Here is a 27,996-nt window from a genome sequence, read left to right as displayed (position 1 = left end):
GACCGAGACCCAACGCATTTGGAATATATTGCTTCATATTTATTCAATATCTAGCTAGTTGAGTTATAAACCGTTCCACTATTTAGCTTGATAGGATTGAAATGTTACATTTTCGGTCTTCGGTAGTGCTCAAGGAGTTGTTTCAATCCAACCTGAAGCGCCCTTTGACAGGTATCGCCAGAAAGACATCACCATCAGTCGCGTATTGCTTTAGCACCGCCTGTACAGATGTCAGATCCGTGACCAAAGTAAAGTGTGTCCAGCATGCGGTTGGATGGAGAGCTACGCCATACACTACCAACACCCACGGAACTCGGAAGCTCTCCACCAAGAGCCATAACGGTTCGGTGCCACCGCCAACGGACACCAAAAATGACACCGCCACCAGCAATGACACCGCCACCAAGCAGGCAGCTGCCGAGAAGTGAGTACCGTTAGCTAGCCGGTACAGCTGATAAAGAATGAAAGACAGTATCTTAAGCTATGCAATTATACTTACCTGTGGGGGAGTTCTTTACGTTCTATACAGAATAATCACATGGACTGAGTCTAGCAAGCTAGATTGGTTTCTAATGAACTGCAATAAATTATACAGTCCTCATTTGTCTAGAGATGTTGTTAACCTGACCAGTGTGTCCTGATAGTTTCAGTTCTGAAGAGTCGATGAGACCCATATCACATCAGTCCTGCACACCTGTGCTGGCCTCATACAGCGTCTTTGCTTTTGGTGTTGATACAGCTAGGAGGATGCATGCATAGATAGGCCTCACGCCTCATAAAATTAATCGAGCAGAATAGCTTCTTCCAGGGAACTGTTGGTGAATTTCACATAAGCCCCCTTTATAAGCCTAGACCTATGTTCATTTAGTCATGCAGTCTAGTCTGTGTGGTGAAGGTTATGCATTAATTTGGGATGTTAAGAAATTATTATGTTATAATACTATTATAACAGTAAGAGCCTATAATAACATGACTATAGAACAGTTCATATCTGGCAGGAATAATTGTAAAGTCAGGTACATTCCTTCAGGCCTTAGTCTATATCAGAAAGGGATTTTCATTCTCCCCAGAGATAGAGACCTGATTGCCTGTAGTGTTCAGTCAATGACACCTGGAGGTCGGTCATCAAGCAGTGTTTTTATTGTTTGCTAGAGAAAGCTCTCTCCGCCTGTTCTCTCTGTTATAAGTGTCATTCTACTTGAATACTGAACAGCCTCTCTCATTCTATAGTGTATTGGTGGCTATATAGCATGGTAATAATGGCATGATAATAACAGTTGTTGGGTGTTTCAACAACTTGTATGTTTTGGACACATCTTGTCATTGGAAATCTCCATTTGAGCTGGCATATCATGAATATCTTATCAGATAGTGAGTATTTGTTCTCATCGTGTTAGGCCAGCTGATAAGGTAGACTATTTATGTACTGCCAAAGGCAACTGTCCAATATTAGTTCTGTCCATGGTGACAGGGACCACTTTGCTATTTAAAAAGACCTGGGTAAAGGGTAGGCTATTGAATGTCCATTATGAGCAAATAATTTGATCAAATCTACTCTCAGCCAATCTTGCCGAGTCAGACACTTTAGAATCCTGGAAGTCTATTACCATGGAGACCGTCTCAGATCTGGCGCTGCAGACTGGGCAGAGAAGTGCTTGCTGCATCAGAATGGGTAGAATGGCATTTTGGATCTAGTGTGACAGTCAGTGGGGATTTGGGAATGGGGATGGCTGTCATCTAGGGGGCTACCATTTTGGAATTATAATGGATGTGGCTTTACATAGGCTACAGTGTATTATCCTGATGACCATCTCTTTGACAATGGATCTGTTTCCTAGCATTTAGGCCTAGCTTTAATAGGCTGGGTGGGATTTTAGGCTTGGAGGGATCTTACACCCAATTTAGATGTGAAATCATTAGGCCATACCAACTAGCCTGATTGGGGTAATGCAAGTTTATTGCATAATTTCTCACTTCAAAAACATGACTCGCCTAACAATTCCCTGCTGCCAAAGCCTGCCCATCCCCTTGTGCAGCTGTCACACTTGGGCATTGCTACTATTGCCCCAGTCGGTGGCTTTAATTTGAGCATCATTTCATAGTCACCAATAACCCTTTGACCCTGGGAGAGCTGGTACAGCGAACAGTAATACAATAGCCCCAGAGAAGAACGAGAAGAGTGTTCTCTCTCTAGACCCAGTTTCTAATCATACATAACATTTGATGGCTCAATTTGATTCATTCTCCCACAGAGGTTTGCAGGTATCCTATCCTAATCCTACTCACTCAACGTAGTGCTGTGATTGGAGTCCCTCTAATGAGTAAAACAAAATAGTCACATGATAATGGGGACAGGAACTCCTGAGTTTACTCATGCATTTTACTGCAGACAGATGTAGAGACGCCCTAGGCTATTAATGCTGCCAGGAATAGGCTCGCTCTCTCTGTCACATCCATTAAGTTTGCTTTTTACCAGAACACAAATGCATCTACTGGTAATGATATGCCTCATTGCCCACAGCTGAGCAGGCACCCTTCTTGTTTTATCCATGGTCAATTTGCTTTAGCTGTTGTCAACCAGCTGTCGTACATTATTGACAACAACAACATCCTCCGTCAGGGTAGGTTCAGTCACAGGTACACAAACATTAGGCCTAGTCAGTCCAAATGGGTCCTCTGCTGGAAGGTAGCCTAGGTAGGCCTATAGCTTTGTGCCTAGAAAGGAATTATCAATACACAGTCTATAGGCCTAAGCCTATTGGTCCATTTGAAGGTTTTTCCTTTTCTGGCTTTGCATTGTATCTGTTTTAAAGTACCATCACCAAAGCTGTTTTTTCTGTTTCTGGGTTGCATTGTGTTAGCGTGTGCAGCTGCAGCATATTGTGAGTGAATAGAGATGGAGTCCTTCAGACTGCCCTGACTCAGATTGATTTTTGTGGTTCCCTCCTGTCAACAGACTATGATCAATGCACTTTGGACCAATTTGCAGTGACATCTTGGAGGCGGTGAAACCAGGCTGATAAATTGGGTAGAATAAAAATGGTAGCCATAAGGACTCAATCAAGTCGGTTAATGTTTGTGTCAGGCGCAAACATATTAATCAGAGCTCTGCCTTGAAGTTGCGAGCATTTAGGCCTATGACCATGTTAATACTGTCATCTCAAGAATTGCAGGCTAGCCCACACATTAATAAATAATTCTATTTTGCATTGATTGTTCATTTAATTTGGTCACTGTTGAAGTAGTCACGCTGCCTTGTTCTTACTTATTGAACTCAATTGAACTCCAGTGTATAAATAGCACAGTAGATGTGTGTAACGCACTGACTGTAGGCTAGGCTTGGCAGCTTTCCCAAGTATTAATGAGGATCAGTGACACCAAGTCATAGCCTCTGGTCACCAGAAACTATGGCCAGGGAGACCAAGCGCTCTTTGCAGGAGAGACCCAAAAGTGGGGCAGGCAGCGTGCTGTTGTAGGCCGAGGGCTAGGCTATGTGGCGGGCTCCGTGCAGGGCTTCTGATGAGGCACACTCTCTACATGCTGCACACAGTTGACCTCAGAAAGCTGCAGGGAGATAGAGGAGAGGAGAGGAGAGGAGAGGAGAGGAGAGGAGAGGAGAGGAGAGGAGAGGAGAGGAGAGGAGAGGAGAGGAGAGGAGAGGAGAGGAGAGGAGAGGAGAGGAGAGGAGAGGAGAGGAGAGGAGAGGAGGGAAGGGAAGGGAAGGGAAGGGAAGGGAAGGGAAGGGAAGGGAAGGGAAGGGAAGGGAAGGGAAGGGAAGGGAAGGGAAGGGAAGGGAAGGGGAGGCCAGCTAAGGCTGAGTGAGAATTAATTAACGGAGCATAATCAGCACCAGTCCAGATGTTTCACACCTGCTAATAGCCTGTCTGTTTGGACTTCCTATTATCCTGGGGTGAGGGCAAGGGCTTGGAGACATGAAGCAGAGAGGGTGATGTCCATATGGGCAGTTTGGAACACAACATACGTCCTCAGTTTAATGATTTGTTTTACGGTGTTCTTTGCTGGAAGGGAATAAAGATTTTTTTTCAGGTTCTGCCATGCCATGGTTTTCACTGTTGTTGTGCAGTGTTGGACGTGGCCTAAATATTGAATGTGTATGTTAATCCATTAATCTGTGTGTCTATCAGTAGGCCTATCTGCCACTGAGTTTGTTCTAATGCCACTCACTTACTCTTCATATTTTCTCTTCTTTTTCGTTTCATCCACTTGCTTTGCCTTGGTGTGTAAGTATATGTCTCAATTTATATATTCATTTTCGTGTAGATGTACTGTAGTGTTTCCAGGCTAAGCCTTGCGGCTGCTGAGTGCTCTCTCTTCATTTCTCTACCTCGAAATGTCCTCAGCCTCTACAAGCGACTGCGCTTGACTTCCCCAGCTGCCCCCACTGACTGTTTGTTCTAGCATTCCTCTCTGGCAGGCATCAGCCATCCAGAAATGACTCCAGAAATGGACCAATGTCCACAATCAAATAGGCCTTATCAAAACATTTGACATGGAAATGATAAAGAATCATAATAATTCAAGAATAGGACTCAAAACTAACGAATACGGCTTAAACAACCCCCAAAATGGAAGAGATCCTATTAAACAACAACAGCAACAGCAACAACAACAACAAACTGAAAGACATGATGTGTCCGGAGTCTGAGTCATTCCTGGGTAGCTGATGAGGGGATTTGACCCTCTACCTCTATTAAAGCCCTTCATCATTTTTGAAACGTTGTGACGTCTTCTTAATCGCTAGGGCAGGCTACGGAGCTGGGTTACTATAGCTCTATTGCCTGTCTGTCCCATGATGCATTGCGGGACTGACTAAGCCTGAGCTCCCACCCACCTCCTTCAGAGATCCGATTTGGTGTATGGTGAATCATTATGAAATACATACACCTCGTTTTAGGCCTAACTACAGTATTTGTCCTATCTATCTACCTCTAACATACTGTACTAACTCTCCTCTCCCAGAGTGAGTGGAACGGATTTGGAGCTGCTATGCATAATACCAGTCAGTAAATAGGGTGATGACTCACTTCAAGCCCCCGGGCATTAGCTAAAACTTGACACTATAATTTGTAACTGATATGCATGTATTTAAATTGACATGAAACCAACAAAGCTTACCTTATTTATGTTTGAAGATCCTTGCAAACAAGATATTGTCTGTTCAAATTCTCTGAACTCTCCTTGAACCATTCAAGTGACATTCTAACTGAACCTATCTGACTGGTGTCTTGGAAGCAGTGTTCAAACCCTTTCCTTAAAGCTGGGACTGTAACGCCAAATACTCACCACCTCTCCTCTACAGTATTATAGCTAGTTAACCCTGGCCCCCTGCTGCAGTTCCCAATTGCCTTTAGAGAACCTTGGCCGTTACTCACTCACTGTATGTTTGTGTGTGTGTGTGTGTGTGTGTGTGTGTGTGTGTGTGTGTGTGTGTGTGTGTGTGTGTGTGTGTCAGGAGAAGGAAGGCAGGCATCCTGCCCAGTCTGGAGGATCTGCTATTCTATACCATCGCCGGGGGCGCTGAAAAAATCCCAGCTCACAAATTCACCACAGTGAGTGTCAGGCCAGAGCCAACCAGGCAGCCACATGGTTGGGCCAGCTGGATGGTAGTATAGCAATGGTGCCTGCTGTGTCATAGTTACTGCCACAGCCTTATACTGTATATCTGAATATAAGGCTTGTTACTACTCTGGCTGTACCAGGAAGCAATAGTTCACTCATGTCTGGCCCCTTGCTTGGGCTGACATTCATAGAATTAGATTCTTGTTAGATTAGAATTCATTCTATTTCTATGGTGAAATGTTGATCTCCCGCTATCTGGCATGGAAGAGCAGTTTATTCAATAGGCCTTATTAGTCTTGACATTTACGTTGGATCCCTCAAAAAATATAGCGTAATATACCATTAAATTGTCAAGTTATAACCTTGTTATAAGCATGACATTAAACATAATAAACATGTTGTAAACATGTAATACATATGATAATCGTCAGCCCCCTGACATGAACCATGCTTTCTGCAGGCGCTGAAAGCCACAGGGCTTCGGACCGGAGACCCCCGGCTGAAGGAATGTATGGAGAACCTGAAAGTCATCATGAAGACCACCTCAGACGGAAACCTGGACCGACACCTCTTCAAGAAGTAAGACACTCTAGAGCTGGGATGTAGAACAAGTTAGTTCTAGTTCCAGAACCCTCTAGACCTAGAACAGAAGGCTTTAGTGGTCATTTGATATGTCAAGCACTGTTTGTAATTTAGTTATTTGTGTGCCTCCTTTATTTGAACACAGTTCATGTAGGCCATAACTTATTCAGGTTCCTTAGAAGCATTTGGACATTTCAATGCATTCCAAATCATGAATGATTCATCATCTTTCAGGCTTTATAAGGAAGCATGTTATAGCCTAGTCCTTTCAGATTGTCAAGGTCATATCAATCCCATTAATCTTAACATATCCTTGTTACAAAAATAATAAATGGCAATTTGTCAAGAGACTCATCTCTACGATCACAAGAACTGTCATTTCCAGATCAGCTGATATTTGCTTCTTCATTAAAGTAGTTCAACAAAAAGATTGTTCCTATTTACAACTCTAGGACATACCATGTGACATAGCACACATAGCCCAGTGACCGCTTGAGAAACCACTCTGTAGGCAAGCCCCCCTGCAGGATACAGATCATAAGACAACACACTAGGAGCTACACAAACATGCTAAGAGGAGCTGCAGTAGCTTTGACTGGAAGCCATCTGGGAGGAAACTATTTATAGGCAAGAGAAGCCTATACAGTAAACACACCAGTGGGCACATACAGTAGCAGGGATAGGAGAGGGTAAATAGATATCTGATTTCATACAGTAGCAGGGATAGGAGAGGGTAAATAGATATCTGATTTCATACAGTAGCAGGGATAGGAGAGGGTAAATAGATATCTGATTTCATACAGTAGCAGGGATAGGAGAGGGTAAATAGATATCTGATTTCATACAGTAGCAGGGATAGGACAGGGTAAATAGATATCTGATTTCATACAGTAGCAGAGATAGGAGAGGGTAAATAGATATCTGATTTCATACAGTAGCAGGGATAGGACAGGGTAAATAGATATCTGATTTCATACAGTAGCATGGATAGGACAGGGTAAATAGATATCTGATTTCATACAGTAGCATGGATAGGACAGGGTAAATAGATATCTGATTTCATACAGTAGCAGGGATAGGACAGGGTAAATAGATATCTGATTTCATATAACATCTTATACAAATCTATGAGCTAATTCCTCACAGTTATCTATTCCCTGTATCATGTGTACAATAACAATGTAGTAATATATGCCATTTAGCAGACGCTTTGATCCAAAGCGACTTGCATGCATAGAGTTTCGTATGGATGGCCCCAGCAGGTATTAAACCCGCAACCCTGGCGTTGCAAGTGCCATGCTCTACCAACTGAAGTTACACAGGACTCTGTGTGTTACACTAATCATAAGGAGACTCTGGTACCTAACATAAACACCACCGTCTCCTTTTCTCTTCCAGGTGTGTCCAGAGCAACATCGTGCTGCTTACCCAGGCCTTCAGGAAGAAGTTTGTTATCCCCGACTTTGTGTCCTTCGCCTCCGAAATCGACGCGCTCTATGAGAATGCCAAAAACCTGGGAGGGGGACAGGTGGGTGAGGGAGAGGCCCCGGGGTCAGTGAGACGGCATGGTGATGGTGGTGATGATCATTTCCTGTTTAAATGCCCATGGGGACTGGTAAGTGTTGATATGTTGTTGCCTTGTGTTTTGTTTTGTTGTGTAGGTGGCTGACTACATTCCCCAGCTGGCAAGGTTCAGCCCGGACCTCTGGGCCGTGTCCATATGCACTGTGGATGGACAAAGGTACAGTAGCTATAGTCATGTTTAACAAGTAGTAAACATGTAGTAACCTACATTTGTATTTCTATAACCAAGATGGAGCACTTCCTTGACTTACAGTATAGTGTTCCTGTCAAACTGTTATAGCATTCCTGTTCCTGTCACTGACATTGTGACAATGTCAATGACAATGTCACACATTGTAAAGTAGCTCATTAGTTACCCTACATAATGAGGCATTCATTCATATTGTTGCAATTTTCCTCTGCTTATTGCTTTTATCTCCTGGTTCCCCCACTCATCCCCTCTCTCCATCCCTTCTTTAGACACACAGCAGGTGACACCAAAGTCCCGTTCTGCCTGCAGTCGTGTGTAAAGCCGCTGAAGTATGCCATCGCCGTGCACGACCACGGGACAGATTATGTGCACCGTTTCATCGGCAAGGAGCCCAGCGGCCTGCGCTTCAACAAACTATTCCTTAACGAGGAAGGTGAGGGACGCACGTATATAAATATAAAATACTAGAGTGGCTGGTGTCATAAAACCTACAGAGCTCCAGAATGAGATTCTGTATTTCTATGGTCGCAGGCAGCACCAGTCTGTCTGGAGCTCCACTGCTCACTGTGTGGATGTTCATTTCACACGCAGAACTGACAACAGAGGTGTTAGTTACGATGCAGTGCTGCTCAGGTGGTCCTATTTTACTTCAAACCTAGCATACCCCTGTGAAAAGATAATGTCCTTTCATAGAATCATTTATATTTTGTATACATACATTGGACAAGGCAGTTGTCCGGGTTGATTAATAGATAGAAAGTAGTCCCTCTGGGTGGGTTGTCATGTGATTCAGTGAAAGGTGATCCAGCCTGTGGTGCAGTCTGTTGCCATGGTAATGTTATGTAATCTTAATGAGAGGTGTTGGTGCAGCCGGATAGAATCAGTACATAGGCTCTCAATGTCCATACGCTCTACTCAATCTGCAATAGTCTACATAGACCTAGAGAATAACAACAACTTCATGTATCATATCTTTGATAAGATCCTAGTTTAAAGCTGGAATCCGTACTTGGTGAAACTGCCACGTTAGCTTGCGATATTACAACAACAAATACGTTTTTTTCCCTCTGACAAATTTGCACATCGTTGCACGCTCGATAGAACAGCAAAGTATGCAATGCGATTTATTTTTCTTTTTTCACAATGCTGGATGCTCCTCTCCTCCGTTTCATCAACAAAACAAAAGCAATAACAACTGTGCTGCCGTGAACAGTGTCAATGTTTCACCTTCTGCGGATTTCAGCTTTAAGTATAAAGCACATACAGAAGCTATCTGGAGAGCAGCAGTTGTCAAGCTCTCTCAAATCAAGCCTTATCTTTTTCAAATCAAATCAAGGCAATGCAACTCATTGCTCTGATTGCTGTGTTGGTTGGTAAATGATGCTATCTAGCTCTGTAGATTGTGACTCAGGTTTAGTACAGGGTTTCAGTAAATCCCAGGTCGGTTTTGGTTTTGATGTACTCTCTCCTATTGGCCATGTTATCTAATCAGTTTAGGCAACCTGCTAGCAGTGGTAGGAATGTTGTTGTTTCCTGGTTTTTGTGTGTGATTGCATAAGAAGATTAAAGGGTGTAGGGGATAGGGAAGGGGAAGTGGCGTAACACAACAGACCTACAGTGCAGCTAGTACTGAGCAGTGAGTTCATGGCTATGTACCTCAATATCACTAGTATGCTCTCTAGATTACAAAGGCAGCTGTGGTCCCATTAGCATTCATTCATTATCCATCTGATTGTTATTCTGCTAATTTCCTCACTTCAAGTTCAAAGTTACATGATCATTGGGCATATTTGCTTCGAACATTGAATGTGTTGAGTAAGGGCGGCAGGTAGCTTAGTGGTTAAGAGCGTAGTGCCAGTAACCAAAAGGTTGCTGGTTCTAATCCCCGAGCCGACTAGGTGAAAAATCTGTCAATGTGCCCTTGAGCAAGGCACTTAACCCTAATTGCTCCTGTAAGCCGCTCTGGATAAGAGCGTCTGCTAAATGACTAAAATGTAAATGTAATGTGTGGTGATTGTGAAGAAAATGTAACCTTGCTGTGTATGAATGTATACTCTGTCCACTGCATCTGTAAACATGTTATAATGTAATATACACTGATTTCCACAGATAAACCACATAACCCTATGGTTAACGCCGGCGCTATTGTGTGCACGTCCCTCCTAAAGGTAAATAACATTTGAATTTCAGATAATAATGTATGTTTTTTGAGGGGGAAACATTTGTTTAAAAAAAGAAACGTCGAACCATGCCATTGTTCAGTACAGTGGGTAGTTGTACCAATGCTAGGTTACATAATACGTTAGTTCAGTTCTGGACGTAGCTCGTCACCTCTGGAGTGACAAAGTTGTATTGAATTACATTCTAAATACATTTAAAAACAGGGGGGACTTCATTGCTTTAGCCAGATTACCAGCCTGCACTGTACTGTATATGGAGAGATTAAGACTATAGATAATTCAGCTGAAAGGGGATTTGTTTGGTGAAAGCATCAGTGAGCTGCCTGCCTTTCAGTTATGCACATAGCCCATACAGTACACACAAGGCTGAGTTTGTGTGAGACAGCGCTAGCGTGTCAGATTGGTCTAACCAGCCCAGCCATACATTTAATCATGGGTAAAACTGCTTTGATATATGAATGAAAGATCAAAATGTGGGTGTGTTCTGTGCATCCCTCGTCTGCTTAAATCTTATGTCTGTGACCAGGCAGAGGCAAAGCCTTGCTGGCTGGCTATTGGCTGAGAGGAGTAGAACATCTTTGCTATTGGCTATTAGTCAGGAAGTGCTGTTAGAAATAGCTTACTGTATGGGACTAGTGCACCCTCTGCTGCTGAAACTGTGATGAATTCTCTGTGTGTTTATTATGAGATATTGTAGGGTAAAACACATTCACCTCCAATGCGTTGTAGGTGCCTCGCTGAAGACTAGAACCAAGAGGGGACACATACATGTATGTTGTGTGCATAAGTCTTCTGTAGTGTTGTTACTACATAACCCACCACCAGCCCATGTATCATATCCACACGAGGAACTACGTTTGTTTCATACTAAACTTTCAACAATCACATACCGTAAACTAAGCTAATGATACAAACTCTGTCCAAATGACTTCTCTTTCACCTTCAATGTATTCAGAGAAATAATACTTTTAGCTATTCTCTCTTAGCTCTTTAGATCTTCTTTCTCTGCAGAAATGAGGTTACATCTCCAATAATTAGTGGCTGCAACCTGTTGCAGGTACCTTTTTCTTACTGTATGTAGCCAAAGCCCATATATATATAGCTGTAGGGGCTAGTTTAACAGCACAACTGTCTGTCTTAGATGAAGACAGTGTAGGCACTACATTACCACCTTCAAAACAAGACTAGCACTTTGTTCCATATTTCAACGTAACATGGCATATGGACCCAGATAGATGAGGCCTGGCTACTCATCAATCTCAACCACAACCAAGCCAAGTTACTGAATGAAGCCTTGAGTTTTCTGGTTTGATTTGGGGTTGAACTCTGATGGAAAGGTGCTGTATGATTATCCTGTCTAAGAGTTTATAGGAATAACACCTATAAGGAATAACAACTCTATAAGGAGTAATTAATGTTAACATTTTATTTTATTGATACTTGTGTCATACTGTACACTATGTACTCAATATGGTACATAGTACAGTACACAAAAGATTACACCTAGTGATATACAGATGTAGGATCTTAATTTGAGCCAGTTTGCTACAGCATGAATATAATTCTGCAGCAACAGGAAATGTGAATTATTATGTGAATTATATAATTAATGGACATTTTTTTGTAGGGGTTGATACATTTTTCGTTATGGCAAATCAAGTCTTGACATTTTAAAGTGAAAATAAATTACAAAATGTAGAAGCCTTTTTAAACCTTGAATACACTACAAGTTTGCATTTCCTGCTGTGAGTGATCAAATTAAGATCCTACATTTGTAGCCTATCAGTAATTTGGTTATTTGGATAGCACTCATTTGACTTGACAGGGTAATGATGTGGTATCTTTCTGCTTAAATCTTCATTTTAACTTTAAACCAATCACTGTAACGGTTGCTAATGGTGGGCTCAATAATCAATCCACTGATTGGATGCCACCACATTCTAATCTAATGTATTCAGTAATATAGACCAGATCTGTCTCTCAAAATGTGGTTTCCCTATGGTAAATCTGGGACTAAACTATGGGAATGTTGTAATGTATTTTTGAAGCCTCGTTTGTGGTTTATTTGTTGTTGCATATTTTACAGCATTAAGATCTGTGGGAAATTATGACCACTGCCACAGGTCAATGACGTTGGTAAATGTTTTCTTTAAATTATTGAACAACATCTGGATTTGTTATAATAATTTGTCACCTGCATTTTACAAACGGTTTACAAACTGCTTATAACCTGATAATAAACAGAAAGGCAAGGATCCTAAAATATGTTTTTCAAAATTGTGATAGTACAAACGTGCCATTTTGTTTTGGATTGATTTTGTGTTTTATTGTTTGAATGTATTTAACTGATTTATTTGCCCTATTTGTATTATTAGAGTTAAATATTCTAATTCAGAATTGCAGATATAAGGAATTGTATTTACCTGTGGTGCATTTTATCCCCATAACAGTCTGGTAGAATGGGCTACACATTGTTTTGCCGATTGTCTTTTGGTAGATTATTTTCTCATTTGAAAACCCTCGACTCTTTGATTAATGATTCATTTAGTCTCCTTCATATCCAACTAGCTAGTTGCCCACTAATCCTAAATATTTGTAATATTAGGACTAAACTTATTTTCTTTAGGGTACATACAGTTTTTGTAATAATGATTATTGCTAGATTTTGTAATGATAATGGTAATTTGATCTAGGAATAATTTGAATATGTCATAAGGTATTCCCACTAGCTAGGTGATATACTGTATATCAAATTTGATAGTATGTGATTTTCTGTTTCTCTTTTAGCAAGGGGCAAGCAACGCTGAGAAATTTGATTATGTAAGTAACGCTACCCAGTTCTTTTATGTTTAGCCCTGACTATTTGAGATGATCATCTTTGTAATGATGGGTAGACTTTGTGACCTTTGGACTTTGTATTGCAGGTCATGAACTTCATGAACAAGCTGGCAGGAAACGAGTATGTGGGTTTCAGCAATGCCACGTGAGTTCTCAAGAGGAAGAACTGGGGTTGTGGTTTGGTTCAGCACCTTGGCTCACCACCATTGGCCAGGTGCCATGCCTTAGTTATCATCAATGTTGTTTTCATCATTAGATTTTTTAGTATGATTATCAGTTTCAATCAGTACTGTATTCTGCTTTAGAATAACCACCACAAAAACAACAACCATAGTGATAAATCTTGATCTCAACAACATCAAAAACCATAGCCACAGGAAGTAGTGGTGCTGAGGGTGCTGCAGCACCCCCTGAAAAGTTGCTAAAAGAAAATAACGTCAAAGAATGTAATAACATTAATAAAAGTAGTGCACTGGGCCTTTACTAGTCCTGTATTAGCAGACCGATATAGCCGTCAGTAGTGCGGGCAAAACAATGATGTTGCACCGCCGCCGCCCCCACCCCCAAACTACTTCCTGTGGCTATGTCAACAACACAAATAGCTTTACTGGTTTGGGAAGTAGAATTGGAACCAAATTGGAATTGAACTTAGTTGAAACAGAACAGCTAACTAACAACACAACTCTCTTTGCACCCAGATTCCAGTCAGAGAGGGAGTCTGGGGATCGGAACTTTGCTATCGGCTACTATCTGAAGGAGAAGAAGGTTGGTGACAGCTGAAACAAGCACACACATTTTACATCAGTCAAATGTACCTTTTCTAGATCACTTAGACATTTTTACTAGGCATTTACTAGGCATTGTCTGACTGTCAAATCAAATCACTGTTGTTTCTTTCTAGTGCTTTCCAGAAGGGACAGACATGACTTCCATTTTAGACCTCTACTTCCAGGTGAGTATTTGTATTTGGCAGCAGCTACTCCAAACACATTAAGACACTTACATCACACATAAAACAAAAGATAAAACAGTACATCATATAACATTATTACACCACTACATATCTACAATACAAAATGTATAATACCACCATACAACAATATTACAATGTACGTGTGTGTGCTAGCGTTTGTGTGCATATGCGTGTGTCTCTTCACAGTCCCCGCTGTTCCATAAGGTGTATTTTTATATGTTTTTTAAAATCTGATTCTACTGCTTGCATCAGTTACCTGATGTGGAATAGAGTTCCATGTAGTCATGGCTCTATGTAGTACTGTGCACCTCCCATAGTCTGTTCTGGACTTGGGGATTGTGAAGAGATCTCTGGTGGCATGTCTGGGCTCTGCATGGGTGTCCGACAGCTCGGTTCATTCAGCTTGTCAACACTTCTTACAAAAACAAGTAGTGATGAAGTCAATTTCTCCTCCACGTTGAGCCATGAGAGATTGACATGCATATCATTAATGTTAGCTCTCCATGTACATTTAAGGGCCAACCGTGCTGGCCTGTTTGTGGCACCTGACCACACAACTGAACAGTAGTTAGGGCCTGTATGACCTGCCTTGTTGATAATGTTGTTAAGAAGGCAAAGGAGCGCTTTATTATGGACGGACTTCTCCCCATCTTAGCTACTGTTATATCAAAAGGTTTTGACCCTGACAGTTTACAATCAGGATTACTCCAAGCAGTTTAGTCACCTCAACTTGCTAATTTCCATATTATTAATTTCAAGATTTAGTTGAGGTTTAGGGTTTAGTGAATGATTTGTCCCAAATACAATGCTTTTAGTTTTTTAAATATTTAGGACTAACTTATTTCTTGCCACCCATTCTGAAACTAACTGCAGCTCTTTGTTAAGTGTTGCAGTGATTTCACTCACTTTAGTAGCTGACGTGTATAGTGTATAGTCATCCGCATACATAGACACACTGGCGGTGATGACAGTGTAGGTATACATGGTAAATTGGTGTGGGCATCGAGTGAGCATTTTTTCTTCAACATGGTTCAAGTTTGAAGCTGTATCATTTCAATGGGCTTTAGTGGAGAAACATCCTGTTTGTGTTTTTCTCTCTCTGTTAGCTGTTATTCCCTATGGTATATTCAAAGTATTCTATTCTACTCTAGCTGTGCTCCATCGAGGTGACCTGTGAAAGCGCTAGCGTCATGGCAGCCACCCTGGCCAACGGCGGCTTCTGTCCAATCACAGGCGAGCGCGTGCTGGGCCCAGAGGCGGTACGGAACACCCTGAGCCTCATGCACTCCTGCGGCATGTATGACTTCTCGGGACAGTTCGCTTTCCACGTGAGTCTCCAAGTTCCTTCCCTCAATACCTGCATTTGTTGATTTGACAGGGACCATGTACAACAGACTTTGCACCAGATTTGAGTTACAATACTAATTTGCAGTCCCCTAATTTTCCTATTACCCCCCCTTCCCCCTAGTTTAGCGTTGTTTCCTACTGTCTGTTTGGCCTGTTTTTGGCCTGCTGTTCTTTGTCGTTGTTCCCACTGTGTCTCCAATCTGCCACCATTGAAGCATTACACATTACACTGCAGTAGGTCTTCCACTTCATGATGTTTGTCCATCCACTGCTGTTCATTTATGCTGATATGTTTTGACACTGTTGTCTGCACTCCCTGTTAACCTCTTCCTCTATGCTGTCTGGCAGGTTGGACTTCCAGCTAAGTCAGGCGTGGCAGGGGGCATCCTGCTGGTGGTGCCCAACGTCATGGGTATCATGTGCTGGTCTCCGCCGCTGGACAAGCTGGGTAACAGTGTACGAGGCATCCAGTTCTGCACGGTACGAGAAACTGATAGCTTTCACTCTGTTGTCTCTCTTTCAATGATCTAATTGATTGATTGATGAAAACCAGCAGAAAGCCTGACAGTGATAGTTCTGTTCCAGGATCTGGTGTCCCTTTGCAACTTCCACAACTACGACAACCTGAAGCACTTTGTCAAGAAGCTGGATCCTCGCAGGGAGGGCGGAGACCAGAGGGTGAGTCGGGTTTTACTGGGAGCCTCTCTCTCCTTCTCCTGTCTTTTTCTACTTCCTTATGTTCAACAAGGTGCCTTCATGTATATGTAGTCAACCTATTCCCTTGAAAAGGCTGTCGTTGGACTGAGTGTTTTTTAAAGCAATAGTGCCATCCACTGGAAGATACTGATGGTGCTAAAGGAAAGTGGTGGACAGGCAAACTGATGCAAACTGCCTCTCTTTGTCTTTCAGGTGAAGTCGGTCATCAATCTTCTCTTTGCTGCGTACACTGGCGATGTGTCTGCACTGAGGAGGTACACAGCACTGCATTATCTCCATATTGGCCAATAAGCCCTTAAAAATAAGCTATGAAAGGAAATATGTCATGTTTTGACATCTTTGGAGAGTAAATGCCAAATCTGGCCCTGTGTCAGACAGAGACCTTGTAAGGTTTCCCTGTGTGTCTACATGGGGACTAGAGGTGGCGTGTGCTGTTTTGGCTGCTGTAAAGTACTCATCCCTGTCCTTCTGTGGAATGTGTCCAGGTTTGCTCTGTCTTCCATGGACATGGAGCAGAGGGACTATGACTCCAGGACGGCCCTCCATGTGGCAGCAGCAGAAGGACATGTGGAGGTGGTCAAGTTCCTGTTGGAGGCATGTAGGGTCAACCCTGTTCCCAAAGACAGGTGAGCTTAGAATCAATGGCCCCAAAGACCCCCCAGTGTCTGTCAATGTAGATAAGATCCAATGTCTCCAATGGACAAGAAGACATATTTTCAACCAGTGTCTGTCTGTAACCAGTTTTCCATCCAACTTTTTTATGTGAGTAAAGTACGTTGGATAAGAAATGTCCCGACAGGCTGGATGGAAACAGCAAATTTGTTGGTAAACTTTCCAAATGTCGACAAAACAAAATACGCTAGACAAGATGGGATATTTTTGTCTCTAAAATGTATTATGCAAGAAATGGTGGTGGAAACGCTTTTATGCGCAAATATTTATATAATAACCATCATATAGATGTAAACTTGGAGTCACACAATGATATGTTGTGTGGTCCTCCCACTACGACTTGGGAAAGCATGCAGTTTATTAGTCTACAGGTGAAATAAGTTATGATGAACTTCACAGGGGGGTAAAAGTATTTTATTTATGCAGATTTGAGAATATTCACATTAATATCTGTCGCCAATTAGATGGAAACCTAGCTAATATAAAATGTGTCCATTTAAGAGCAGTGTTTACCATGTCTCTTGTCTGTTCCATCAAGGTGGGGTAACACACCGATGGAAGAGGCAGTGCACTTTGGACACCACGATGTTGTGACCATGCTCCAGGACTACAATAACAAGTACAGTCCACCGGGGGGCGCCACTGAGGACAAAGAGAAGGAGATATCGGAGAAGAACATTGACGGCCTATTATGAGCCAACTAATACTCTTATTTATCCATAGAAATTAAATAACTAGAACGGACGTTCCCATTGAAATTATATATGTGATCTGAGAGGCTTGGTCCATTCCAGTCATTCTATTTCTATGGCCCCATTAACTATCTGGAAGATTTACTGTAAGTGTGTGGTCCCTTTGTCACGTCAGTGGTAGGTCACGTATACTGTTGATAATACTGTATTGTTGATTTTGTATAAAAGTATTGTATTTCTGTATTTTCAAAGACGACAATGTGTCCAAAAAATATATTTTGACCGACTTTTACCCAGATGTTTTTTGTTTTTTTGGTTGTTTCCTTTTTTATGTCGTACTGTTCACTCTGCACAACTCTCCCTCTGTGTGTGTCGGCACTATGTGGAATGTATTTTCTACATTTAAGTGCACAAAACATTTCTCTTTATGTACAACAGTGTGTAAAACCTGAACGTATGCATAAGATAACGTGCACATTTATGTAATGTGTGTATATCCCTGAAATTAAGATAATATCTGAGGTAGATGGATTCAGTGTAAATACTATTTATCTGTAGTGAAATCAAGTGACTCTCTCACTGGCACAGCTTTTGAAGAAAATGGATAAAGTCCACACGCTGTGCAGTTAGGCTTAAGTTTGGCTATATTGATGAGGCAGAATGCGTTATATAAACTTTACCACATGTTCACAGATCTAGGTAGCCTGGTCACAAATCTGTTTGTGCTGTATATGACACTGGCTATACAGTTGGCTATACAGCCCAGACAGATCTGGGACCAGGCTATCTATGGTTTAGGACCTCTGGTCTTTTGATTTAGGCCTAGTTGCTTCATATGAATTGAAAGTATGGCATTATGTGGAATGAGTTTTGTTTTGCTGGTTTGCTATTTGATAGCTAGACATTTTTGCACATTTTTCTTCAAAATGACAAAAGTTGTTTTTTCTTGATTGTTCTATATTCTTTTAATTTTGAGTAGAAAGGGGTTTATTTATTTAAGTGTCAGCCAAAGCTGTTGTGTACGTTTGCTCCACCTGATAATAAAGTCAAGTCGGCAACTTTAAAAAAGAGAACATATCATAAGTGAGCCGCCTAATGCCCTACAGAAGGTGTGGAGCCATGGCACAAAACCCACAGTCTGAGTTTCTCAGGAGCAACACAATACAATTCAACCAGCAGCCATGTGCTCTTTACAGACAGGTTTCCCACCTATGCTAATTCAAATTTTAGGGCAAAACATAAAACCCTTCGAAACATTGATTTATCACTTCATGGATACAGCAGTGTCAATGGCGTTACTATCATGTCTTATCACACAAGTTTACTTATTTGTCAGCTATATGGTTTTACATGGATTTTATCTTCAGTTATAGACAGTTATTGACAGTGCATTACACTTTAATGAATGTTTTTAGTTCGGAACAACTCCACAATGGTGGACTTTAAATCTTGCCATACTCACCCAAAAGCCTATTTTGGGTAGATAAAATAGTTGTCATTATAGGCCTATATGAAAGCAGAACACTAAGACTATCCTACACATAACTAATGGAGCACTTTTTATGCAGATACGCACATTGATTGTTTAACTGTTTAGAGTGTAAAATAAACGTATAAGCGTATACTTGAAAAGTCAGGTTGTTTTGGTGAGAACTAGTCTGTTTGTGTGTATATATGTTTGTGTCATTGACTATGGGAGGGACAGCAACTACAAATCTGGTAATGACAGAGGGCATTGCATTCAAAATCTCAAGCCCTACACTATTGTACTAAAAGTACTCAGGCAACGTACTTGTGATTTGATGAATGAATATGATATTGTTATTGAATAACTCATCTCAAGTGTTTAGTGTTGCTTTCATTGGATTTGACTTGACTTTGTATCCCCAGTCCCTGTTGCACAAGAAGCCTCGTATGTATGAGTGTTTATTGTTCATCTGTGTAGGTGCAGGTCAACTTCAACATTAACTAATTATTTTGAATGTACCACAGGTGTATACTGATGTCATCAGTTTGTTTGTTTTCATTCAAGTATATCTGCTTCAGCTGTGTGTTGCAGGCAATGGAGATATATTTATTTCAATGATCAAACAATAAATAAAGATACAACTTTAAAGATGGATGATATCGCCCTTTACTCCCACTGTATATTCTTGAATATAGGCATCTTCATTAATTAATTTCATGAATGTTACAGTAGTTAAGTGCTTTATGTTTATACACATTATCACCAAATTAACACCAAAGTATTAATTGTTTCCAGTACAGTGAGTACTACATTATTATTTATACTGTAATTGTATTTACAGCGCCAGTATATCATTTTATATATTTAAACTTGTGTGAGGGAAAATGTTATTGTCTGAAGAGATAGCCTTGAATTGTACACAGCATCTCCTCTCACTTTATCTTGGTTCGTGCAGGTGACTGTGACCTCCTCCTCAGACCAATTGCAATACGCCCAGAACATTGCTCTGGGAACCAAAAGGAGTATCTCAGTTTCAAGGTCCCAGCTTTGAGAGAAGAAGACTCGTCAGTCACATGCAGGAACCAACATTAATAATGAATAATGTAAATCATGCTTATATGACTTGTTTGTGTAGCAGTATATAAGGACAGAAAGGGAATACCCTTTTTAGAGAGTTTTCATCAAGCTTGCATTGAGTTTGTGAACCTCTCCAGTAAAGATTGATTTAATTACTTTGAGTTTGAGTTCTTAGTTGTGAATTTCCACTACAATTCTGGCGTCACCGAACAGGATGTTTGATTTTCTCGATGTGATCCATCAGTGAAGGTCTGAGAGGGAACACCGGTGGCACATTCTTGGGAAGTTCCTGTCTCACTAAAAGAGGACTAGGACCTGCCCGTAACAGACCATCACTCTGGGACGCATCTGGGAGGAAACACAACATCTACGAAACCTAGAAGGACAACTCAACTGATTTCAGTAAGTCAATTTAAATGAATTTGTAAAATTAAAATCAGTACCAGTCAAACGTTTGGACACACCTACTCATTCAAGGGTTTTTCTTTATTTTTACTATTTTCTACATTGTTGAATAATAGTGAAGACATCAAAACTATGAAATAACACATGGAATCATGTAGTAACCAAAAAAGTGTTATACAAATCAAGATAGAATTTAGATTTTAGATTCTTCAAAGTAGCCACCCTTTGCCGTGATGACAGCTTTGCACACTCTTGGCATTCTCTCAACCAGCTTCACCTGGAAGGCTTTTCCGACAGTCTTGAAGGAGTTCCCACATATGCTGAGCACTTGTTGGCTGCTTTTCCTTCACTCTGCGGTCCAACTCATCCCAAACCATCTCAATTGGGTTGAGGCCAGGTCGTCTGATGCAGCAATCCATCACTCTCCTTCTTGGTAAAATAGCACTTACACAGCCTGGAGATGTGTTGGGTCATTGTCCTGTTGAAAAACAAATGATAGTCCCACTAAGCGCAAACCAGATGGGATGGCGTATCGCTGCAGAATGCTGTGGTAGCCATGCTGGTTAAGTGTGCCTTGAATTCTAAATAAATCACAGACAGTGTCACCAGCAAAGTACCCCCACACCATCACATCTCCTCCTCCATGCTTCACTGAGGAATCAGCCCAGAACTACACAGGAGGATCTTGTCAATGATCTCAAGGCAGCTGGGACCATAGTCACCAAGAAAACAATTGGTAACACACTACGCCGTGAAGGACTGAAATCCTGCAGCGCCCGCAAGGTCCCCCTGCTCAAGAAAGCACATATACAGGCCCGTCTGAAGTTGGCCAATGAACATCTGAATGATTCAGAGGAGAACTGGGTGAAAGTGTTGTGGTCAGATGAGACCAAAATCTAGCTCTTTGGCATCAACTCAACTCGCCGTGTTTGGAGGAGGAGGAATGCTGCCTATGACCCCAAGAACACCATCCCCACCGTCAAACATGGAGGTGGAAACATTATGCTTTGGGGGTGTTTTTCTGCTAAGGGGACAGGACAACTTCACCGCATCAAAGGGACGATGGACGGGGCCATGTACCTTCCCTCAGTCAGGGCATTGAAAATGGGTCTTGGATGGGTATTCCAGCATGACAATAACCCAAAACACACGGCCAAGGCAACAAAGGAGTGGCTCAAGAAGAAGCACATTAAGGTCCTGGAGTGGCCTAGCCAGTCTCCAGACCTTAATCCCATAGAAAATCTCTGGAGGAAGCTGAAGGTTCGAGTTGCCAAACGTCAGCCTTGAAACCTTAATGACTTGGCGAAGATCTGCAAAGAGGAGTGGGACAAAATCCCTCCTGAGATGTGTGCAAACCTGGTGGCCAACTACAAGAAACATCTGACCTCTGTGATTGCCAACAAGGGTTTTGCCACCAAGTACTAAGTCGTGTTTTGCAGAGGGGTCAAATACTTATTTCCCTCATTAAAATGCAAATCAATTTATAACATTTTTGACATGCATTTTTATGGATTTTTTTGTTGTTATTCTGTCTCTCACTGTTCAAATAAACCTACCATTAAAATTATATACTGATCATGTCTTTGTCAGTGGGCAAACGTACAAAATCAGCAGGGGATCAAATACTTTTTTCCCTCACTGTAGATAGAGACTATATACTCTAGAGAAACCTTTGAAGATACATATGTATGCATAGGAGGTAATGACAAGAGAATCGTTGAAGATGCATAAGGAGTAATACGTGTGTTTGAGAATAGTACTAAGTGAATGTGGATGTGAGTATTGTGTGATTGACTAATTGACTGAACAGGGGTTTAGCACTGGTGTGAGAGTTGTGTGAGTGTGGGATGACGTGTTAAGCTGGAAGTTTTTTTAAATAAGTATGGACATGGGCATAGTCATGGTTCATGACCTATACCAGCTTTCCTACTGACATGAGGGTTTTGTTCAGGAGAGTAGCATGTGTGTTTACCACCAGAATAGTGTCCTGGAGAGACTTTCCCACATGTTGCAACCTGAGTGCCTGTGATTTCATCTGTTGCTGGATAAGTGGCATCTCTTCAGTAATCTCCCTAACATTTCTTTTGACTGTGGCTAGACTGACTGCGTTGACAGCAGTGCTGCCTAGAGCAAATAGTGACCCTACGGCTGCACCTATCGAGAGTAGAGCCCCGACAAATAGTTTTTCTCGCCTGGGCTCCGCTAATTCTGACTGGGTGACTGTGAACTTCTGGAGTTGGGCCAACATATGGGCAGTGTCTAGCTGGGCATGCTTAACTGCCTGGGTGGTCCAGTCAGCCCCGGCCCAACTCAAATGTGCCGCAGGTGGAATGTGTTTACGGTACACGTTCTTTGCATCTAGGCGGACGTACACCCTCTGCGGGTATACTCTGCAGTTGGTTATAAGGAGTCCTGGATCATCACGGAGCACGATTCCCGTAGAGGGTCCGCTCGTGAATACATCTGCTGGATTGGTTTTGACCAGGGCGCAGAGTGTCAGGATCAGCCAAAGGAACTCCATCCTACAAAAACGCATAATTAGAGATTTTGTCTGATTATTTCAGTTATATATATTTTTTTTTTATAAACTAAAATGTTTTGACAACAAATTTAGCTGATTTTCCTATTTCGAACAGTCCAACATCAACAATGGCAACGAAACGTATATCTTGTAGCTGGGAAGAGAAGAAAATATGTTAGGTGCAACGTACTGATTTCCTGGAAGGGATCAGCTAAGGATACTTAAGAATTTTCTTAGTACCTCTGATTTGCTAGGTTTCTATCTATTCGATGCTGGCTTGCATCCCTTCTCTTCCCATGGGGGGAGTGTACAACTTGATTTGGTTCCTGTGGACCCACTTGAACGTGGTGTTTTGTCGACCTTCTGATTTGAAAAGCCACAGGTGAACATTTTACCACAATCTCGTGTGGCCTCGTCCAGTGAGGCAGGAACTTTGTCGCAACGCCCACGGGTTTGGTGTATACGTAGTACCACACCTTATCCCCGACCTCGAACACCTGGTGTGAGGCCTTTTTGTCGTAGTGCTTCTTGTCACCTTCTGCACTTCTTTCCAACTTTCCTTGAGCGTACGCAAAGGTAGTCTGGAGGATGGCTCGCAAGTCCGTCATGTATTGGTGAGCTGTGTAGGCGGTGGCTGCGGCGACATCTCCTGGTTGGTACAGGAGATGCAGTGGAAGCGTCATTTGCCGGCCCGTCATCATCTCGAATGGTGTTATTCCCGTAGACCCGTTGCGTGTGGCTCTGATCGCCATCAGTACCAGTGGGAGTTTGAGGTCCCAATCTTTGTGGTTGGTTGCCACATATTTCCTCAGGATCCTGACGATTGTCTGGTTGCTCCTTTCTGCCCTGCCGGAGCTCCTAGGGTGGTACGCGATGTGGAGTTTAGCTTTGACTCCCAGGAGCCACCACAGTTCGGTCATTACAGCAGCCGAAAAATGGGTTCCTCTGTCGCTGTCCACGGTTTCTCCTGGCAGGCCGAAACAACTGAAAATGTGGTTGAGTAAAAGAACGGCCGTGGATTCTGCTGTGTTATTGGGTGCGGGCAGGCACTCCACCCACTTTGTGAATGCGCAAGTCACTGTGAGGAGATACTTGTTGCCTCTTGCCGACCTGGCAACTGGGCTGACCCAGTCGATCTGGATCGAGCTCCAAGGGTAAGACTGCAAGGGTGCTCTGTGAAGTGGCTTCGAGGGTTGAAACTGGCAGCAAACTAGACACCCCCTCACGTATTGTGCCACGTCTTGTTCCATGTGAGGCCAGTGGGCCACCTGTCGCAATGTTTCACATGTTGCCTTGATCGCCCTATGGCCCCCACATGGCTCGTCGTGGGCATGAGCGATCATTACCCCCCTCTGTGTTTTAGGAACCACCCACCTTTGAGTGGCGTCGGTTTCTGAAACATAAACCAGTAGGTCATCTACAAGTGTGAGGTGCTGTTTAGTTGCGTACAGCGAATGCAAATCGTGTGAGCCTTTCAAAGCCAGCTCGGCACTGGGTGATTGACAGGATCAGACAAGAAAGCCATCAAAGTGGCGAGGGACTCATCTTGGTGTTGCATTGCTACCAGGTCACCATTCAAGAATGAATGAGTTAGCAACACATTACGTTTGTGCGAAGATGATTCTTGCGGTGCTACATGGCTACGCGTTACTGCAGACACCAAGGTCGCCTCTTTGATCATTGCGTCCCGAGCTTTGAACAGCCAAGGAGTGCCGTGAATTGCACCAGATTTCGCCATGCTGTCAGCATGGTCGTTGCCAAGTTTGTCACGACCAGGTGATTTGGAGTGTCCCTTGACTTTCTTCCAATACACCTGTATGTCGTGTTTGGTTATGAGGTCATCGCAGGCTAGAATGAGCTCTTTTTTTTCTCACTTCTTTGCCACTTGAAGTAGTCATGTGCTTTTGTTTCCAAAATGGCAAGTGGCATAAGAAGGTGAGTCTAGCATAGTTTGAATCGGTGCAGATTTCCAGTTCTGACAAGTTGTGTTTTACCGCAGTTTGCTGTGTGATAAGTACGCCAGCTACTTCTGCGAACTGGCTGGTCTTGTTGCCTAGCTGAAATTGAAGCGGTTTGCACGGAATGTCGTTGTGCCATACCAGTCCCACACCAGCTTGCAAGTGGTCTAGCTGACGGTAAGAACAGCCATCCACAAATGCCATTCGCATGCCAAGACACACGTTCTCTTCGAAGTAGTGATGGTTTGATGGCAACAGCGGAGCTACATCAAACGGGGGTGGTGCGATGTCGGTGTCGTCGTCGCCGCAGCATTGACACACCACCAAAGCTCCACCCAAAGGCAGGTTTTTCCGCTTTTGCATAATTGACAACAACATCATGGCTCTGCAGTGTCATGAGCCAAGCCGCTATCCTGCTGTTGTGTACAGCACCCTCACGGATTCTTTGGCTTTTCAGAAAAGTCACTGGCTGGTGACATGTTTTTATGATCACCTTTTGTCCACCGACATAACAGTTGAAGTGCTTGACCGCCCAGACTGTCGACAGCAGCACTTTTTCGCAGTCTGAGTACTTGTGTTCAGCAGGGTTGAGTGTTTTGCTCGAGTAAGCAACCACACGTCTGTCTTGGTCGTATTTTTGTCACAGACTGTATGTGGGAGGTTTGCGACAACCAGTAGGTAGTGAGATACTTCCTTGGTTCCGATGCGGAGTGAAAGCGCTCATACTCCTAAAGCGGTGAGTGTTGTCTGGGGAGTTGTTCCCAGTGGGAATCTGAATGTTTTCGGAACAAGGGGGTGGCAGTGAGCCGCTTTTGAAATGTCGTTGAACATTTCAGATTGCAGATTTTTCCCACCAGGTTGCCAGTATGGCATCCTCAATCATTGTGCCGTTTAGGCACACGCCACCTATCAGTGGAGGGCGGTATGTGTCGGCTGGTGATTCACCCAAGCCACACAGGAAAACCCCATGTTCGGTTAATTTCCAAGTTGAACTTGTCACCCTATCATTTGCCACACATGGCGGACTCATGACCAAGTTCACCGGGGGTACGTCAGTTGATGACGTCAAACCCTCGTCGTTGTACAATGTATTGCATGTATTCTTCGATGAAGGCGGTGGGGTCAACAGAGATGGCGTAGTTATTTGTGACCAGACTTTTTGGTTTTCCAATCCATCAGTGGTACCAAACAGTCAATTCAATCTATCCCAATCAGCATCTGTTCAGTGTCAATGGTAGTCACGTACACTTGGTGGATAAGTGACACGCCTTTGAAGGTCAGTTTTAGTAGGAGACGCTTGGTTAAAGGTGAGGTAGCCCGAGTGAAACCTCGAAGTGTAGTGTCGCAGCGTTCTGTTTTTAACCAACGTTTTGCTGGGTCCACTGCCCTTTTGAGTTCATCCAGCAATGTTTGAGATATGAGGTAAATAGTCTAACCTGAATCTATCAGTGCATCAGATGTCAAACAGTCCTCTAAGACTGCTTTGAGGTATGGCCTGTTCGAGTTGGTTTTGCTGGTCATATCCCCAACAAAGAGGGGTGGGTTGGAAGAACGGAGCTGTGGTTTATCCGTGTCGATTTCCAAGACAGATAACCCGCCTTCATGACCCAGTGGGTCCTCTATCGGAATGGGAGAGGAATCAACCGTTGCGACGCTGCTTACCTTGTGCGTCTCCACATCTGTATCAGAGTCTATGAACAAAAGCCGTGGGCTTGTTTCTTGATCGAGCAGGCCCTGGATAGGGTTTGGAGTGAGTGCTGGGGTAATTTGATCATTCACGTCCTCGCAAATGGTGTTAATTTCTGCGGACCTGTTGTTCGGCGAGTCCACGCCTGGTCATGGCGACTTATCTTTGTCCTGTTTGTCAAATTTGTCTCGCTCCTGTAGTTCTCTTAGCAGAGCTTGTCGAGAGTATTGGTGTATGCATCGGTGTTCATTGAACCCTTTGTCACCCTTGTTACTCTTGTACCATGACCCTTTTTGTGGGTTGGGTGCAGGAATGTGGCGGCCATGTTGATTGTTACGGTACCGGTTTGGTTGGGAACGTTCGGTATAGTTAGTTTTACCGCTAAGGTTAGTGGTTTGGTTGTTTCGTGGTAGGTACCGTTTTGTGTGTCATCACTCACCGCTCCTATCCTTGATTCCGAACCCTCTAACTGGAGTGAGTACTCCTGCTCAATATTGAAAACCGAGACGTCAGGGCTCTTGGAGCGGCTCACTTTTGAAGACTCAAAAGCTTTGCTTGCAAGCTCTCTAAGTTCTGAGGTTGGTAAACTTACGTCGGCCGTAGGGCCCAAGTAGTTAATGAAGGTGGGATACATGTTTGACAGAAAAATGTGTTTGAATGGTAGTAGCTCTTCCATTACTATTTCATTAAGTAAGCCAAAGTAAGCTGAACGAAGCCTATGATAGTATGCTTGTGGGTGTTCACTTGGCGCTTGTTTGACACTGTTAGCCAGCATGCTGTCGTGTTTGCGAGTCGCAGAACCACTGTATTCTATTCTTAAAGCTGTGGCAACTTTCGTGTTGTCGTTTTGAATGGAATGTTGTTGTAGGCGGATGAACCTAGTCACGTGTCTATTCAACGTTCGCTTCAACAGGTAAAGCCGGTTAGTCTCTGTAGCGTTCGGGTAGCCATCCAACGCGTCATCTAGGTCCGCTAGGAACGTCTCAGTGTCGTTCGGCTTCCCTGGGGCGGGGTCAAAGGTGCGGAAGGTCTTGATGATCTTATCAAGGCATTCCGTGCCTAGTGCGCGGGGAGGTTTTGCATCATCCTGTGGGTAAGAATTGGCTGAAAGGCCAAGAGGAGAAACCAAGCCTTGGTCTGGTTGGCGAGGAGGCACCATATTACTCTGTACCAAACGGCCAAGAGGAAATGACTGAGGGACACCTGAGAAAGATAAAGGCTGAAACCTTCTGTCGTCTTCACTCCTTTGTGTAACAAACTCCAGTTGCGAGCTTGGTTGTTTGGCTGGGTAGTCACGTTGAAGCGCGTGACTGGTTCGGAGTTCCTCTAGACGGTACCTAAGGGTGGAATTCTGCTGCATCGCTGAGTCCACTTGGGCTCCTAGAGTATTTATTTCAGACTTGTGAGTATCGCACTTGCTACTTATCTGTCATGGTTTGCAGGGAAAGGTTTTGAGTCTGTAGCGAGAGATTCAGTGATGAGATATTCTCTGCTTGCTTAGAGTTCAATTTTTCCACCTTCCTCA

The 27,996-nt window shown here is 43.0% G+C and overlaps 1 protein-coding gene across 1 annotated transcript; it reads left to right on the top strand.

The window, feature by feature from the left end:
- The first annotated feature begins 9 nt into the window (after positions 1-9).
- LOC311112243 (glutaminase kidney isoform, mitochondrial-like) lies at positions 10-17,606 on the top strand. The gene is made up of 17 exons (XM_084155289.1): positions 10-424; positions 5,474-5,570; positions 6,041-6,159; positions 7,561-7,690; positions 7,824-7,903; positions 8,206-8,369; positions 10,046-10,104; positions 12,904-12,936; positions 13,041-13,099; positions 13,653-13,719; positions 13,856-13,906; positions 15,079-15,255; positions 15,623-15,754; positions 15,860-15,952; positions 16,184-16,245; positions 16,477-16,617; positions 17,202-17,606. Exons 1-17 carry the CDS (start codon positions 102-104, stop codon positions 17,356-17,358), a joined length of 1,944 nt encoding a protein of 647 aa, XP_084011415.1. The 5' UTR covers positions 10-101; the 3' UTR covers positions 17,359-17,606.
- The last annotated feature ends 10,390 nt before the right edge of the window (positions 17,607-27,996 follow it).

The sequence above is a fragment of the Coregonus lavaretus genome, assembly GCF_964263955.1.
Source record: "Coregonus lavaretus genome assembly, chromosome: 38".
In the NCBI taxonomy this organism is placed as follows: domain Eukaryota; kingdom Metazoa; phylum Chordata; class Actinopteri; order Salmoniformes; family Salmonidae; genus Coregonus; species Coregonus lavaretus.
This window is presented reverse-complemented; position numbering and strand designations above follow the sequence as displayed.

Excerpts from the sequence above, each read along its gene's own strand:
- LOC311112243 (XM_084155289.1), top strand. The coding sequence starts at position 102 with ATGTTACATTTTCGGTCTTCGGTAGTGCTCAAGGAGTTGTTTCAATCC. Across the intron at positions 12,937-13,040 it reads ACGCTGAGAAATTTGATTAT|GTCATGAACTTCATGAACAA; the intron begins GTAAGTAACGCT and ends TTTGTATTGCAG. Across the intron at positions 13,720-13,855 it reads ACTATCTGAAGGAGAAGAAG|TGCTTTCCAGAAGGGACAGA; the intron begins GTTGGTGACAGC and ends GTTTCTTTCTAG.